Source organism: Myotis nattereri, assembly GCF_964212035.1.
Source record: "Myotis nattereri genome assembly, chromosome: 8".
In the NCBI taxonomy this organism is placed as follows: Eukaryota; Metazoa; Chordata; class Mammalia; order Chiroptera; family Vespertilionidae; genus Myotis; species Myotis nattereri.
In genome coordinates this window covers 67,509,704-67,528,218 of record NC_138083.1, presented here as the reverse complement: position 1 = coordinate 67,528,218, position 18,515 = coordinate 67,509,704, and the positions used below count along the sequence as shown (strand labels likewise).

The following is an 18,515-nucleotide window of genomic DNA, read 5'->3' as shown; positions in this document are numbered from 1 at the left end:
AGACAATAGGGTAGATGGGTGGGGCATAGATGATAGATGGCTAGGTGGATGGGTGGATGAACAGGAGGAATGGAAAACCAAACAAGCAGGAAGAAATACGGGTCCAGAAAGGTAACTGGAGAGTCAGGAGAGTTAATAGTGATTAAATCATGTCAGCCTCCTACTTAAAATCCTCCAATGGGCTTCCCCATTACTCTCAGAAGAAAGAAAAGTCTGCCCACGTGAAATCTAGGCCCTGCAGAAACGCCCCATCCTCACGGGCCCATTCCCTCCGTCTTTCACTTATTATGCTCTAGCCATGCCCACCTTCTTTAAAAAATGTCAGATTCCCGCCTGCCTCAGGGACTTTGCATTTGCTGTTCCCTCTTCCGGGAAACACTTTTCCCAGCTCGTCAGGTAGCCCCTCCTTTTCATCATTCAGTTCTCAGCTCAACTATCAGCTCCTCAGAGAAGCCTTCCCTGACCACCTCATCAAGAGCAGTCCCTTAACCCCACACAGTCCATCCCATCTCTTGGTTTTGCTTCCTTTTTAATACTTGTAACTGTCTGAAGTTGCACTATTTGCAGATTTATGTATGTGTTTATCAGCCATCTCCCCCAACCGGAATGTAATCTCCATGCCCTCTTATGCATGGCTCCACCCCCTGGACCCAGAAGAGGGTCAAAAAAGCACATGAAGGCTCAATAATCGTTTATTGACCAGAGGAAGGAATGAACCATCGAGCAAGGAGGAGTGTTCTGGGAGCAGGAGGAGGACTCAGGGAGAAAGCAGTGCTCATCGGCCACAGGAAAGCAGGCAAATCCAACGTGACTACCCCGTGCAGTAGAGGCTCAGTCAGACCCCAGCTCCCGGCTCTTGGCAGTGCACTCAGAGCTCAACCCCCTTGAAGTCAGCAGGAAAGGGGAGAGCCGGGAACGAGCTGTTTCCGCCTCGCAATCTGTGTTCAATGAAAGCAGGTGGCAGCTGGCCAGAGCACAGAGCTCTCCTGCTTATCGAAACCAGCTGTCCCGCCTCCAATTACAGGGCCAGAGGGGGGCAGGGCTATTTTTAGCTTTCCAGGGTTTGCTGAGCAAAGACCTGCGTTGTGTGTAGGTAGTGGTGTGTGCTGAGGCATTCAGAGAGCCCCGGGTGCAGGCCCAGGGTGGGGGAGCACAGAAGAAATGGATCTATCTGGTAGAACAGGCCCCCAGGTGGGAAAGAGACTGCTCAGGGTCCTGCCCATCCCCAGTTCCAGTCTCTAAGTCCCAAAACTCAGAGACAGGGAGAAAGTTGCCCACAGCTAAGAGAAGTGAACAGATGTTGCATGCCCACTCTCGGAAGCTGGGGGCTCAGCGTCCGGCTGCCCACTCTCTGTCCCATTGGAGGCCGCCTCTGGCACTGACCCCAGCCCTGTGGCCAGGATTGGGGGTGGGACAGGAAGTACCCCACAGCAGATGCTAGGACAGGAGAAGACACACCAGAGGACAGCAACTGTGACCATGTTTCTGCTCTAAGCCGAGTCTTGCTCCGTTTTAGAGGACAACTGGGCAAATTTGAGCAAGCCACTGTCCCTCTCTGGCTTTAACAGGGTCCATCTGGCAAGTGGTTCACTCAGGGGCTTTCTGGATTTAACAGGTAAACTTTCTAATCGTACAAAACCTTAAGCTGGGATCCAGTGTGCAAAACCAGATAAAATTAATTGCTGAAGACGGAGCCACTCCTCAGAGTGGCTGACGAAGGCTGCCTGGGAACGCTAAGACATCCTATGGCTTTTCAAGAAAAGCCGGAAATCCTGAATTTCCTGTGAAATCTCCCAACTGGTAAATGTAGATATCAAGTCCAAGTTTTCCTGAAAGCACCATGTGGCCTAAAGAAAATACAGCTGCGAACTGTGCTGTGTCAGTAGGGCGCCATTTACCACCACTGGGTGCAGGGAAGGGTGTTCTAGGATGAGGGATCAGCATACACAAAGGCCCTGAGTGAGTTCAGGTTAGGAAAACAGCAATATGCTGGCTGCTGGGAGCTGCAAAGAGCAGTAAGATCCAGTCTTCCAGAAGGACATAACTCGGTGCAGTGATCTGGGGACACGGAGAGAAGGCTGGTCTAGTTGGTGGCAAGTTTGAAATTCAGGGAATGGCGGGCTAGCTGAAAGTTATTAATACGTGTCCAGCTTTCATCCCTCCTTCCTTCCTGGTCCCCAGAATCATTCACCCAGTGAACATGTATTCCACCTACTAGGAGCCAAGCCCAGTGCTGGCCACAGGGGATGCACAGATATATCTCTTCTAGGAAAGTGCCCTTGCTGAGGTCCAATGTACCACTCACCACCTATTCAATAATCTCGTGCCTATCTCTTCCATGGCCTGGAGCTCCATGAGGGTAGGAACTGGGGGATTTCCAGTAAACCCCACTGCCTAAGATGCTCCCTGAAGATGCCTGCAGCAATGCTCGACACATCATTATTGACCAGCTACTACATGCTCATACCCTGCACCTGCGCACACAGGCAGATGAGACAGCAACGCCTCTTCCACCTGAGAACTTCCCTTCCGGCAGACACGAATAACCGAATGACATCTGACCTCTGTCAAGGGTAAAACCAAAGGCCTTCTCCTTCCAGGAAGCCTTCCTGACTGCCCCTGACAGACAGAAGATCACACCTTGTTCCCTGAGCTCACACAGCTCGCCAAGTGTCCTCATTCGGGGCCTGCATGAAGGTTCGTCCTCATCTTCCTCTTCCACTTAGACTCTTTCCATGGCTTTTCAGAGCACTGAGAATAAAGGCTGAGCCTCTTACCCCTTACCTGCCTGATCTGGCCCGTCAACCCCTGGGCTATTGTCTCCCCACCTCTCCCACTCACTCCCTTCAGCCACACTGACCTCCTTGCTGTACCTCAATTGCTTACTTGAGGCTCATTCCACCTCGGAGCTTCTGTACCTGCTGTTCCCGCCCCGATATTTTCACAGCTGGCTCTTGCTTGTTCTGCAGACCTTGGTTAAAATGTCACCTCCCAGAGAGGCTTTTCCTGACCAAGCTGTTGAAATAGCACCCCATTCCCTTGTCTCCTTATACCAACCTACTCACCTCCTTACAGCATCTTCAACTCTGAAATTCCCTTCTTTGTTTTTATTTGTATTTGTCTATTGTCTACTTGCTGATTCCCCGATCGGCTGGTTATCGCCATGAGGTCAGAGATCTCGTCTGTCCTGTCCACAGCTGGCACATAGTAAACACTGAATGAATCGCATGAATGAATGAATAATAGATTCTGTCTCCCCAACTAATCTGGGGACCCCAGAGGACAAATGCCATGATCCTCCCATGATGCTTCCAGAGTAACATACAGATTTTATTCCTTGGTTTTTGTCATGTGCTATCTGTGAGTTTTGTCTCTGAGTTTGGCAAACACAGGCCATTCCTGCATCGATCAGACCATCAAACCTGAGGGAAGGTAGGGGAGGGCAGGGGTAAGGGGGAGAGATCAGCCAAAGGACCTGTATGCATGCATATAAGCCTGACCAATGGACACAGACACCAGGGGGATGAGGGCTTGAGTGGGGGAGGGGGGGGTAGTGGGGGGGGGGCAGTTAAGGACACATATGTAATACCTTAATCAATAAAGAAAAAAATAAAATAAAAAACAGGCCACTCTTTAAGCCCAATACACATTTCTATCACTCTTGCCAGCACTGTGCTCAGCATGTCACTCACATCTTCTCACTGTATTCTCCAACAATCTTATCAGGCATATTTTATTCTCGCTCATTAATCAATCATTTACTGGACTCAGAGAAGTTAAGAAACTTGCCCAAAGTCCTGGAGTGGGAGCTCCAGGACTTGAGTCCAAGTCTGACTCAAAGCCCAACCCTTGAAGGTTATAAAGATAAATCAGACACTTTCTGTATTCATGGAGTTCCCTGTCTAGTGGTAGAGACAAATGGAGAGAAAGTAACTATCAAGTAAAAATGAAATGTGCTGAATAGAGATAAAAATGGATCAATGCAGCAGAATGTTATGGGAGAAAGTCCTGGATTCACATCCCAGGTCCCCACCTGTGATCTTGGGCAAGACCTTTTCCCTCTCTGTGCCTCAGTTTCCTCACCCTTAAAATGGGGATAATGGCAGTAACCTGCCTCACCGTGTTGTATGAGGGTTAAAGGCATGGCCACATCCCAGCTCCTGGAGCAGAGAAAGGCTCAATTACGACGCCCCTGTGGCTGCTGGTTCCTTCCACCCGAGGGGCCAGGGTACTCCTGGGGGAGAAGGCTGGGGAGCTGAGCCCCAGCAGGGAAGGAGGAGATCACAGCTCCGGGCTGGGTGCAGAGCAAAGCCGTCGGGGAGAGGAGTTTTACAGAGCAATCTCCTGCAGGACAACAGGTCCTTAGGACCCAGTGATTACACAACGAGCTTCAATTCTGGCCCCGTTTCCAATGGGCAGTAAAAGAAATCTCCTTAATCCTTCCTGAGGAGACAGAACACTCCCCTGAAGCTCTAATCACAGACAGGTTATCCCATCCGGCGGACTATGCTCTTGGAGGGGTCTGGCAGGAGGTGGGGAGTCCTCTGACCCTGGGGGACGAGGGAGGAGGAAGGCCCCTCCGGAGAGAAAAACATCCTTTCTGCCCAGGGATTAGGGATTAGCTGATGGAGACCAGCCAGGCTGTCCCTTCCCCACTTCCCACAGCCTGCAGGTCTGGCACCCCATATCCTCTCCACCCAGAGAGCTTAGCTGGGGTGGCTGACCCTTGAGGGCAAAAGGGCGGCCCAAATCCAGGGCATCCTGGTCACCCCTCAGGGGCCCAGCCACCCCCCAAATCTCCTCCTTGCTGCCCTGCCAACCACAAGCTTTGGCCCATGACCATACCCAGCTCCACAGTCGGTCTCTGACAGCCCATCCAACATCAATACTGAATGTGTACCAGGCATTTCAACCTACCACGTCCAAACCTAAGCTTCTGTCTCCCACTGTCGCTGCGTCTTTATTCACCCGGCTTCCGAGCACCACACTCGCCCTGAGTGCCTCCCTCTTCTCTCCCTGCCCCTCCCTGACTCCTCTGCTGGTCCTTCCCCCAAAGGCCATCAGCCCCCCAAACCTAGTCCCTGCCTCTCCACCTCCTCTTCAGATCTCATTCCGTCTCTATGGCTCCAAAGACCATCTAAATGCCCACATCTCCTGCACGCAGGTCTCCAACCCAGACTTTTCTTCCCAAGTCAAGATTCTATATCCAACTAATAAGTCACATCTCCATCCAGGTGTCTACTAGTCTCAGTGCAACCGTCCAAATAGCCTCTGAGCTCTACTCCCACCCCCTGAAACCTGCGCCTCCCTCCATCTCCTTCCCCTCTCAGCAAGCAGCAACTCCAACTTTCCTGTCAGTCCTTAACTATCTTTGCTCTCACCCCATCAGCAAATGTGGTCACCTTCAACATGACCAGAATGCAACCATTTTCCCCCCTCTCTGCTGTGACTGCCCTCATCCAAGTCACCTCTCTCCTGGTCTGTGGCATTAACATAATAACACAGTGGCTTTTACTCTTCAAAAGCTTTTGGGAAGCAGGTGAGATATAAGTGAATAAATTCTAAGTCAAGTCCCTGCTCACAAGCAAATTTCTCCCCCCATTTGGGGCACAGATTCGTGAGGTTGCCCTCGGCATTCCTCTGCCCTCTCCAGAGTGTTGACCACTGTGTTTCGCACACAGTAGGTCTGAAAAGAGCCTGACCATTTCTTCTGCCTCTCCCAATCCCCAGGTGAATGCCCCCACCCCAGGTGAATGAAACCTGGGTTTAAGATCCAATCCAAAGTCAGACATCTCAGAATATATCCTAAGAATCCCGAAGCACCAATCAGAAGACTATCTGCACCCCTATGTTCAAAGCAGCATTATTCACAAGAGCCAAGATCTGGAAATAGCCCAAGTGCTCAACAGCAGATGAGTGGATAAAAAGGCTGTGGTGCATTTACACCAGGGGTGGGGGACGTCCAGCCTGCAGGCCATATAAGGCCTGAGAAATTATTTGGTCTGACCCTGCCAAGGCATTAGGGGTGAGTTAAATCAAAGTTTGACCACATACAGCAGGCTAATTTTTAAGTTGATAATTTTGTATGGCCTGCAAATGATGTTATAAATATCAAAATGGCCCTTGACAGAAAAAAGGTTCCCCACCCCTCATTTACACAATGGAATACTATTTGGCTGTAAAAAAGAAGGAACTCTCCTCCTTTGTGACAGCATGGATGGACCTGGAGATTATTAAATAATCCAATTATGAAATAATCCAATCGGAGAAAGACAAATACCATGAGATCTCACTTATGAACAAAATAAACTGACAAAATAGAAACAGATGCAGGGATACATGGAGCAGTCTGACAGAGGTCAAAGGGGACGGAGGCAGGGGAGACTGGATGAAAGAAGGAGAAGAGATTAGCCAAAGAACATATTGCATAACTCACAGACACAGACAACAGTGTGGTGAAGGCCGGGGGCAGGGGAGGGGGCCTGGATGGAGGTGGGCAAAGGTGGGGGAAAATGGGGACATCTGTAATAGTGTCAACAATAAAACAGTAATAAAAATACAAATAAAAGATCCAATCTGGTCACACCTGTGCTCTGACCCCTTTGCTGCTTGGTTATAAAATGTGGACCGGGGGAAAATGTTCTATTAGTAGTAAATAATGTATTTCCCAAACAGAGAAATGAGAGGCCCTAAGTACTGAAAAGCTTACAGCACCCTCCCCCTCCTCCTCTCCCATATGTAACTCAGGAAGGGAGGCCTCCCCAGACACCAACCCTGTGGACACCTTGTTCTCGGGCTTCCAGCCGCCAGCACTGTGAGAAAATAAATTTGTTGTTTAAGCTGCCCGGTCTGTGGCATTGTGCCTCGGCAGCCCCAGCAGACTGATACAGAGCCTACATTTGCTCTCCCAGACCTTCCATCACCTTCGTCATCAATTCCCTGTGTCAAATACCTCTGTGCTTGAAACAGCTATCGTGGCTTCTCTTTCCTGATGCTAGAACAGCACTTTTCAACCCATGGTGGGCAACCCACTAAGTCGTTTGTGAAATCAATTTCATAGGTCTCGCTCAGGATTATTTTTGAAATGACTTCAATAGAACAGAAAGGGTAGGATAGGATCAGGTAGGATAGGACAAGACAGGATAGAAAGAAATAGAACAGAAATACAGAGCAGATATTCTCAGAGTACATCGAACACAGTAAGTTTTGTGACTCTTCAGCTTCATTCATGTATTACATGGATGTGTGTACCAGGTCATAGCAGGAAACTTGTTTTGCAGTGAGTTATGGTTAAAAATACTTGAAAGACCTGATATGGGGGCCCACTATTCTTCTTGACCTCCAAAGCACAAGGATTCAGGGTGCTTTGGTAGCTCTGCCCAGGAGGGCTCCTGTGGGGAGGGAAAACCAGGTGGGTACAGTGGTCTGCCCATCTCCAGCCTCCAGCTGAGACCCAGGGACCCAGCAGAGGCCAAGGTCGGGCCACTCACTTGCCGAGGAAGCACTTGGGGACGGTGCTCAGCTTTCTCCGGCGGTCCTTGATCAGGTTCACCTTCTTGTTCATCATCATGTGGTAAAGCTTCTCCCCCTTCTCCGCAATCATGACATAGGCGTCCCGCTCCATGCCCAGCTTCAGGCCTGCAGAGGAGGCACGGTCAGCACCAGGGACAGCACCAGCACTGAGGAGTGGAGGGGCTGGCCTGCTGCTCCTGAAAGCTATCCCCAGCTGCCCCCACTACTGCCACAGCCAGTGGCCATCTATAGAGCACTCACTGCATTGTGGTCTCTGTCCTCAGCTCCTCTAAAGAACTCGGTAGGAGAGGATGGCTAAAAAAACCCATTTTGCAGATGGCAAAACTGAGGCCCAGACAAAAAAATCCCAGAGCAAGTAGCAGTTAAGCTTATGCAAGCCTTCAACCTGAGGATAGGTTTTCAAATTTAGAAGTTATTGGAAAGCCTACTGAGATCTTCCTTCCAGCCAGGTATGGCTATTTGGCCATTTCTCTCGAAAATACAACACACACAGGAGCCTGACCCAGATCACTGCTTCCCCCCACTACCACCACCACCCACATTTTCTACTTGGACCCTGTCTGCTCCTGACAATGATAGGAATGACAAACAATCACAGGAAACACTATAAGCATCTACTATATGCCACTTGGTCCTCAGGAAACCTACAAGCAAGTACCATTCTCCCTATTTCACAGATGAAGAAACGAGGCCCAGCGAAATCAAGTTCTCTGTACGAGATTTCCCAACTGGAAGTGGTAGAAGCAGAATTCAGAGCCAGAAAGTTTTGCTCCAGATCCATACTGCTGACCACAGCAATGAACCCCACCCTTGAAAGGTCAGGGTTTTGACAATACCCCGTTTCTAACAACCAAGGCGCTCTCAAGCCACACCCCACTTGTGATCACATATGCTCTGCACTAACCACAACCTTCGATTCTGACCACAAAGATCCTGATTTGCCACACCCAGGCCAGGCCACACCCCTGAACTCTGTCCCAGTCCTGACCACACATCCAGCCCTGATCAGTTTCAGGTGTCACAACCGGGGGCCAACTTCAGTAGCTTATTTAGCCTAATGCCATTTTAATAAATTTTGATGCAATATTTAAAATAAAGAAATGCCACCTTAAAATTCAGATGTCTAGCTTCTTTAGGAAAAAAATAAAATCAATGGATCTAGTCATGTTGGGCCTATATTCTTGAGAGGTGACAGTGACTTGTGCTTTGTAGGGACAGGAGAGACATGGATGGAGCTGGCATATATGTGAAAAGGCAGAATTAAAAGGATCTGATCTACTGAATTTGGGGAGCAGGATGAAATCAAAGATGATACCAAGAGTTGAATCTGAGCTTGTGAGAGAATGGAGGGGCCACTTACTAGAGATAGGGAAGTTGATGGGATGAGCAGGTTTGGGCAGAAGATCTGATGGAGATGAAGGGCTCTGATTAGACATGGCGAGTGTGAGATGTCTATAGCACATGTGGGAGGTCAGGATAGATTTTAGGATCACATGTCAAACTGCCAAGCAGGAACTGTTATCCCCACGCCTCAGGCGACATCACTGAGGTCCAGTAACTGAAGTAACGCGCCCCAAACACACCAAGTCTCGCTTTTCCAAGCCTGGTAGGGACTGCACAACCGTCCACTACCCACCCCAACCTCACCCAACTACCACAGCCAGCCCCGCACTTCCTGTGGGAGTTGCCTCAGAGGTGCCTGAGCCCAGAGATGCATGACCACAGCAGGAGGCAACTCTCAAGGACCCGCTTCCCCAACGCAGACTCAACGCAGACTCGGTGATTCTCTAACACAACCCCAGGAGGAGGTTAGAGAACCGTGGAGGAGGAAAGGCATGCCGACAGCATCTTTGCCGCCAAACCCCAAGGGTGAAAGATGTCACAAACCCAAGGATGATCAACCGTATCGACATGACCTTGGGCAAGTCCCTTCCATTGGGCCTGTTTCACCATCTACCTAGTGGGCTAACCCAGATGACCTCGGGTGATCTGAAATACCACCAAGGTGCAACACGGTCCCCAAGCTCCCTACGCCTTCCGAGTCCTGCTTCTAGTAGCTCTGACCTCCCTGCCCCTTCCCTAGGCACAGGCCTCACTCTGCAGAAGTGACTAGCCTCGGGGAAGCCCCCCAGAGCCACCACTCTCCAGAGAACTCACTCTCGCGTTGCTCCCGCTCTCGGATGATGGCATCCAGCCACTTCTGCTTCTCCTCCGCCGTTTTGGCCATGCAGACAAACCACTTGTTCTTGGCCGTGTTGTGGATCTTCCAGCCATTGGTGACAGTGTAGCCATGGCTGTGATAATCCGCTGGCAAAGGCAGGAGGCAAAGGTGGGTGAGCAGACTCGGCCACACAACTCTGAACATTCCCGACCACACGCTTGTGAGTGAGTTGACAGGACAAGCCCTGCGGCTCCAGGGGCACGGGCAGGATCAGGATTTGAGAACTGAACTTTCCAGCCTTCTAATTCTCACTCCTTCTCCTGGCTATTCTCTGGCAGGCAGGGAAGATCTGCAGACCCTCAATGACAGGGGCTTCAAGATCTTGCCGTCCAGGCACAAATGCAGGTGACTCAAAGGGAGATGCCAACCCAGAGCCCAGGAATGCATCCCTGCCTCCCTGCCCATTTCATTCTGGCCTTGGGCTACTCGGATCCCTGGTACAAGCCAGATAACACCGAGTCGTGGGCCCTCACGTGCTGCTTGCTGGGTGGGGATTGGCAAACCCCTGTGAAAACAGGCTGGTGTTATCCAGGGAAGTTGCTTCAGGGACTGCCTGTACCCTGAATCAGCGGAGGGGGCCACAGGGTTCAGGAGACTGCCAAAGAGGTCTGCGGCTCAAAGCCAGTTAAGAACCCCTGCCCTAGACAAGCTTAAGGGCACATACACCAAGAGCTTTACACGAGAACACTCACAGCATCACCGTTCATAATAGTCAACAGCGGAAACAACCTAAATGTCCATCATCAAAGGGATGGATAAACTGGACTATTCATGCAATGGAATATTACACAGCGATGGAAACCAACAAGCTAGAGAGAGCTACATGCAGAAACACGGATGGATCTCACCAACATGGGGTTGAGAGAAAAAAGCAAGATGCAAAAGATTGAATGGTGTTCAGGACAATACAGTGTACAGATGATGTGCTGTGGAATTGTGCACCTGAAACATGTACAATTTTGTTAACCAGTGTTACGCCAATAAATCCAATTTTAAAAATCCAATGGATCAAAACTTAAATTAAAAATTAAATATAAGTATATATATACAGAAATATGTAACATCATTAAATATATATATAATATACTATTTTGTTGTTAATCCTCACCCAAGGTTATTTTTTCCATTGATTTTTAGAGAGAGTGGAAGGGAGGGAGGGATTAGAGGGGAGGGAGAAGGAGAGAGAGAAAGAGAAACATGGATGTGAAAGAGACACATCGATTGGTTGCCTCCCACAGGTGCCCTGACCAGGGCCGGGGATTAAACCTGCAACCCAGGTACATGTACTTGACCAGGAATGGAGCCCAAAACCCTTAGGTATGTGGGCTGGTGCTCTAACCACTGTATATACCAGCCTGGGCTATAATATAACCATTTAAGTAAGATTTTAAACAGAGAAATTGTGATTAAAATACTTAGGAGGTAAAAATATTTTTAAAAAGCAAGAAAATGACCATCACAGAATTTAGAAGTGGTTACTTCTGAGGGAAAGGAGGTGCTGTGAGGAGGAGGGGGCATTCAGGGGGCAGGCAGTGTTTACTTGTTAACTTGAATGGTGACTACCCAGGTATTCATTTCATGTGCACGAGTTTTAGGCATTTTGTGTAGGTAGGTTCCGGTTCAAATAAATGTTTAAAAACTAACTGAGACAGAGAGTGGGTCATGGAGCGGGAGGGACTGGGCTCAGGCAGGGCTTGGGGTTGGGGCCTACCTGTCCCGTCTTCCACGTTCTCCACCTCCATGACTTCAGTGTTGATTCGGCCCCTGAAGATGTAGAGGGAGCCGTTGATGGATTTGGTCCTCTTGGTGGATTTCTTGCTCCCGGTGACCCTGAAAGACAGCGGGAAGTCAGCATCCCCCATGCCCCACCTCAGGGGAGCGCCAGTGTCTTCAACAGAGCGGAGGGAGAAGGAGCAGGCACAGGGAGAGGCACAGGAACGGGAGGGTGCTGCCCCCGCCAGGAGCACGGGCTTCCGGCTGGTGGCTGTGTGACTCCCGACTCCTACCCAGTTTCCTCACCTGGGAAATGGGCTGCTAGCCTTCCTGCCCTCACAGAGCTACTTTTCGGCTAAAAGGAGACTTCGACGAGAAACTAACAAGCAGCAATCGAAACCCATTCTTCTTGGCTAGAAAATGGGCCGAGGCTCTAAAAGTGTCTAACCAACAGGAACTTCCTGAAATAAGACCGGAGTGGAAGAGAGAAGGCAGTCCATCCATCCGTCATCTGCATCCACCGACCCACCATTCATTCATTCCCTCAGGTGAATTCTACCGCTCGCGCATCTAGTCACTCAAAAAACATCTGACCTGCACTTCCTGTGGGAGAATACCAACCTAGGGCAGTCATGCACCCACACCTTCAGCAAGCACTAAGAGCACCTACTGGGTGCCAGGCACAATCTTGCAGGTGCTGGGGCTGCAGGAGTGAACAAAGCAATGTCTCTGAGAACTCAATCTTCCAATGCCAGGAGGGGCACAGACAGAAGCTAAGAAGTCACACTCCCATTGTGTCAGAAGTGCTCAACGTGGAGGTTAAAATAAAGCAGAGACCGAGCCCTCTGAGCTCGAAGGCCACTTTGTGGTCTCCACCAGGTGGGCGATGCTCACCGAGAGTCAGTTGTGTTTGTCCCCAAGCCAATTTGCCTGATGTGCACCTGCCACTGTAAGTCGGTAAACCAAATATTACATAAGCTGAGGACACAGGCCTGTGGAGAGAGAATTCTCTCTCTGAAAATTAAGTTGAATGTTTCAGAAAGACGGGATAAAGGTGAGTTGCTTTTGTGTGAAGAGGATCCTTAACCCCCAAGAAGAGGCCTTGGCACTATATGAAAAGAATGTTTAACGAATGTGATGTTTGTGTTTTTAATTAAAATAAAACATTTAAGGTTTTAAAAATAAGAAAGGTTGTAAAAAATAATAATAAAACAAAAGGATGGATAGGGAGGGTGAGGCTGTGATTAACTGGGGCGGGGAAAAGGGCCAGGGAAGGCCTCACTGAAGAGGTGGCACTGGACCAAAGGCCTAGGGAAGGTGAGGGAGGAAACTGGGAGGGTATCTGGGGAGGCACATTCCAGAGGGCACAGGCGCCATGGCCTGCCATGTTGCAAGAACCAGCGAGGAGGCCAGTATGGCTAGAGCTGGGTGGGTGAGGGGAGTGTGGGGAACTGGGTCAGAGTGGCCACACGGGCCAGACCCTGAAGGACCCTGTGGGCAGTGGTGACATGGGCTTCTCCTGTGGCCTGAGATGGGAGCCAGGCAGGGTCGGACCAGAGTAACATGATCTCATTTAAGTTTTAAAGGACTCCCTCTGGTTGTCTGTGGATAAGGACTAGGGATGGGCCAATGGAAATCAGGAAGAACCAGAATAGGAGATGGTTTGTGTGCACGTGTGTGTGTGTGTGTGTGTGTGTGTGTGTGTGTATGTGTATACACATATTTTTATAAACTGTTTCTTAAATTAATATCCATACAGGAAAAAAAAAATGCCCAAAGTAGTATATGGCTCAATTAACTTTTGCAAAGTGCTCCAACCAACTGAGCCACCCAGCCTGAGCCCAAGACCACATCTGGATTACTACAGCTTTACAGTAGCCTGGTGTCAGTAATACATGTCCTCCAGCTTGGTCCTTCTCCAAAACTGTCCGCTTTTGTGTTTCCATGTAAATTTTACAATCGTTTACATACACACACACACACAACCTTCCTCCTGGAATTTCTGTGGGAATTACACCGAGGTTCTGGCCAGAATGCAAAGGACTTACTGATGAAGTGGGTGTGGGGATGAAGCGGATCAGAATCATGGACACCTAAGATTCTGAGCTCCTGGGGAAGTGGTGGTGCCACTGACTGGGAAGGAGGAAACCAGAGGAGGAAAGGGCTGGGAGCAGGAGTTGTGATGGAGATAAAGTGTCTTGTTTTAGGCACGGCTTAATTTGTGAGCCGTGTGGGAGACACCAAGTGAAGGTAAAGATTTACATTTCTTCTACTTTACAGACATGTGCCCGGCTAATTCTAACCACTTTACATGTCTTATTTGACTTAATCAATAAAAACAACCCTATGAAACTTTTATCCCCATTTAACAGACAGGAAAACAGAGGCACAAAGAACTGATATAACTTAGCCAAGGTCACAGCGGGTAAGTGGCAGGCCTCTGGGTCCTTAACCACTACCTGCTGCTGCCTTCTCTAAGATGCTAGGCAGAGAGTTGAGATATGAGACTTAGCTCTTCTGACTCTGTTTCCCTCTGAAGAATGGGGAGGTAGGCTTTAAAACATGCCCTTCTACTCTGACATCCAAGGAGCCTCTACTTTTGAATTAGACCAGAAACACTGAGTCAGAGACCTTCCCCGACCCACGTCCCGGACGGGCGGTGCCCTGCGTGACCCAGGCAAAGACAAAACAGTCGGCAGACACCTAGCTACGTCAGGCATTTCCTGTGACCACATCACAGTCGGGCCAGTTGTTCCATCCACCACTGCCCAGTCCCTCTGGGACCTCTCACAGCCCAGTCCTCTGGCTCCCAATCCCGAGGCAGGAACCTGGCCACCTGCCAGGTCCTCTCGGGAGACAGATGTGCCTTCTCCCTCCACCAGCCAGGCTCACTCACAGAACTGAGAAGGAAATGGCCTTCGAAGAGCTCGTGGCGGCCAAAGGGCAGCCGGAGAAGGCCCACTGGGAGTCAGTAAGATCAGGACCAGCTGCTCTCACTCAGACAGGTATGGCCACACCATGAAGGATGGGCCCGCACTGGGGTAGCTGAGGCTAACTCAGCAAACTCAGCCAAAGCTGGGAGCAGGTCAGAGGCCTGAAGAAACATTGTGTTTTCTGGAAAAAGTTCCTGTTACAGACAGCCCAAGCCAGGCAGCAGGGAAGGCGGGGGTGGAAGCTGGCAATGGCCTTGGCGCTGCCAAAGAAAGGCTCTCAAGATGGCCCCAGTGAGAACAGGCAGAAAGCAAGGAGGAAGGAGATGGGGACAAGGATGGAGGGACAGGAGGACATGAAACAGACACAAATACACCTAACCCAGTGGACAGGCATAAAATATCAAATGGGAAAACATGCTGACCCAGCCACTGCTAGATGGTGAAAGAGGGAAACTAAGACCTCTAAGGAGAAGGACCAAGCCCCAGAATAGGGAGGAAAGGGCAGAGGGGAAGGGGCCTGTGGTTGAAGGACCTACTATGTACCAGGTGCTATGGGATGGCACTGAACAGGAACTCAACGTGTGCAGAGGTACGTTAACAGCAGCAGTAAGAGCAGCTACCCCTTACTTTGCACACTTTCTATGTGCCAGGCATACTTAACACATTCATTCTTCACAAAGACTCTGGGGTACCTGTTCACCCTATTTTACAGATGAGAAAACTGAGGCAAAGTCACAAATCTAGAGAAATTACTGGACAGGGTTTCAATTATAAGGAGCTGGGCTCTTAACCAAACACCACTGTAAGGAGAGGCTTATCATCCCTATTTTACAGAAGAGAAAACAGGCTCAGAGAGGTCAGGCTGGAAGAGGAAGACAATGAGAAGCCCACACATGTGCATGGAACGCCCATTATTCAACCTATGGGAAGGCTCCTGCCCACACCCTCAGGTGGCAGCAGAAACAGACAGGGAAAATGAGGCTCAGACAGTAAGTGACGTGCCCAGACCAGAAAGGGGCTGGAGGGAATGCTGACAGCAGGGCCCAGAGTGAACCGCACTCAGCCTTCGCTTTCACTACAGAAGTGAAGCCTCTGGAAAGTTACCCAAGACATAGTAACAGGAAGCACAATTCAAAAAGGGTCACAATGAGACAGTCCTCTACCTGCTGAGCAAAAAACCTAAAAGGCAGGAATCTCTCAGTCCACTATCCACACATCCACCCATCCAAGCATGCCCCCACCTATCTGTCTAATTTTCCCTTTCCAATCATCCAATCAACCATCCATCCATCCATCCATCCACTCAGTCATCTAATTATCCATACCGAACTTCAACCACCATAGCAACTACCATCCATCCATCCATCCATCAACAACACATCTAACTGGTCATCTACTCACTAATCTCCAAACCTCCATCACCTACCCACCCTCCCATCCATTCATCAGCCTTTTGACTCAACAAACTATATAATAAGGCCCCGATTCACTATTCATTCAAACATACCTCTGCCAGCTCATCATGTTTTCATATCCATTTCTCCATCTACCCAAACATCCATACATTCCCCCAACTTCTATCCATCCCTCCATCCCACCACCTCCTGCACCTCCAACCATTCAACCACTCACTCCTTCACCTACTCACTCATCTATTCAGAAATCAATTCATACATCCATCCAATCTCTCCCTCCCTGCCTCCCTTCATACACCATTCATTCATCTCCCAAACCTCCAACTACCCATCTATGCCTCCTCATTTGCCCATACATCCCCTCACTCACACCTGCATCTACCACTCATCCACCCATGCATTCACTCCTAGACTCTACAGAGTGCAAGAAGTTCCAGTGAAAGATACAAAGATGACAGTGGTCCTTATCCTTTCTGTTGCAAAGCCTAAGAACAGAAGAGCCCTCTCCCCTCCAACCCTCTGTCTTGGATCTTAGAATCACAGGATGCTGGTGTCACAAGACACTTTCCAACTTCCATGAGTGTCTCAACCCACACAGTCCAATATGGAAGCCACAGTCTCGTGTGGCTACTGAACACTTAAAGTGTGGCTAGTAGCCTGGCTGGTGTCGCTCAGTGGTTGACCACTGACCCATGAACCAAGAGGTCACCGGCTCAACTCCCGTCAGGACACATGACCAGGTTGTGGGCTAATCCCCAGTAAGGGGCATGCAGGAGGCAGCCAATTAATCATGTTTCTCTCTCCTCGATGTTTCTATTTCTATCCCTCTCCCTTCCTCTCTCTCTAAAAATCAATAAAAACATACATTTTTTTTAAATATATTTTATTGATTTTTTACAGAGAGGAAGGGAGAGAGAGAGTTAGAAACATCGATGAGAGAGAGACATCGATCAGCTGCCTCCTGCACATCTCCTACTGGGGATGTGCCCGCAACCCAGGTACATGCCCTTGACCGGAATCGAACCTGGGACCTTTCAGTCCGCAGGCCGACGCTCTATCCACTGAGCCAAACCAGTTTCGGCAATAAAAACATATTTTTAAAAATTTTTTTTAAATTTGACTACAAATTGAGATGTGTAGTAAGTGTAACATACAGGATTGGGCAAAAGTAAGTTTACAGTTGTTTGTATGGAAAATAATACAATAATTAATAAATAATAACACAAGAATAAACTGTTTCATGTACTCACAACTGTAAATCTAATCTTGCCCCAACCTATACATTCCACACTTGAAAGATTCAGTGTAAAATTTTTAAAAGAATACAAGACATCTCTATAATAATTTATTTTTAATTTATTATGTTAAAATGATACTATTTGGGGATATAATGGGATAAACAAATATTTTTATTTAAATTCATCTCACTGGTTTCCTTTCACGTAATGTGGCTATCTATCTATATAAAAACCTCAGCAACCATCGCAACCAAACAGACTACCGAACAGGCTATGTGGGGCAACCAGGCTGGCAGGGGGGTTAGTGAGGGCCGACCAAACGACCGAGCAGCCAGCTGCGTGGGGCGACCAGGCTGGCAGGGGGGCAGTGAGGGCCGACCAAACAACCAAACAGCAGGATGCGTGGGGCAACTAGGTCGGCTGGGGGGTGGGGGGTGGGGTAGTTGGGGGTAACCAGGCCGGCAGAGTGGGGGGAGCAGTTGGGAGCAATCAGGCTGGCAGGCAAAGGCAATTAGGGGTGATCAGGCTGGCAGGCAGGTGAGTGGTTTGGAGACAGTGGTCCAGGATTGTGAGAGGGATGTCCGACTGCCAGTTTAGGCCCGATCCCCAGGATCAGGCCTAAACTGGCAGTCGGACATCCCCTTAGGGGCCCTGGATTGGAGAGGGTGCAGGCTGGGCTGAGGGGACCCCCTCCCCCCCCCCCGCACGAATTTTGTGCACCGGGCCTCTAGTTTCAAATAACCACATTAAGTTTTAAATAACCTATATGGCTCAAACATTACATTTCTATGGACAGTGCTGATCTAGAACAAACCCCACAACTCAGAAGAGAAAAGGAGGTGCAGAGAGGGATGTTGTCACCATGAGAAACTGTCAGGGTTCAACCCAATCCCAGCCGCCTGGCCCACCTGGGCAGCCCTGCCCCCAGCAACTCACCTGGATTTCCGCTTGCAATAGACAAGGAGGTTGTCAAAGAGGAAGAAGGCCCTCTCCTGGATGTTGCCTGCGGAGATTTTTAACAAAGTCCCTTGCAGGAGGAGCTGGGTGCAGATGTCCGTGAGGTTGGACCCCTGCGAGAGTGACAAGGGGCACAGTGAATGAGCTGGCAAGTCCAGAACACTTGGGGATACCCTCTTCCCTCCCAGAGACAGGACCTACCACTGCCTCCCTCACCCCAAAATCTAAATGCACTGCAATCTGTCAGTGGACAGGAAACCAATACAACATGATCAATGGCTTCCATCTGCTGAGCGAGCCAGGACAACGCTGGGACGGGCATACGGAGGTGACCATTCACAGACGTGGGACTTGGGGCTCAGGGAGATGAAAGGACTCACTCAGTCAGACAGCCCTGGTCAGCATCTAGTTTTGTTTTGTTTTGGGGGGCTTATTACCTACGCCTTCTTCCTAATTTATTTATGTCTTGACTTGTTATTCCATCTCCCCCACAAGAATGCCACCT

General features: G+C 49.5%; 1 protein-coding gene across 1 annotated transcript in view; it reads right to left on the bottom strand.

Annotated features, from left to right (window-relative positions):
* The window catches only part of PREX1 (phosphatidylinositol-3,4,5-trisphosphate dependent Rac exchange factor 1), a gene marked incomplete at its 5' end in the record, with an annotated part of 175,399 nt that overhangs the window by 45,777 nt on the left and 111,107 nt on the right, over positions 1 to 18,515 (bottom strand). The window contains 4 exons of the mRNA XM_081096665.1: positions 7,491 to 7,638; positions 9,691 to 9,840; positions 11,466 to 11,584; positions 17,990 to 18,123. Of these exons, the coding sequence (XP_080952791.1) occupies positions 7,491 to 7,638; positions 9,691 to 9,840; positions 11,466 to 11,584; positions 17,990 to 18,123 (551 nt within the window). The remainder of the gene's footprint in view (positions 1 to 7,490; positions 7,639 to 9,690; positions 9,841 to 11,465; positions 11,585 to 17,989; positions 18,124 to 18,515) is intronic.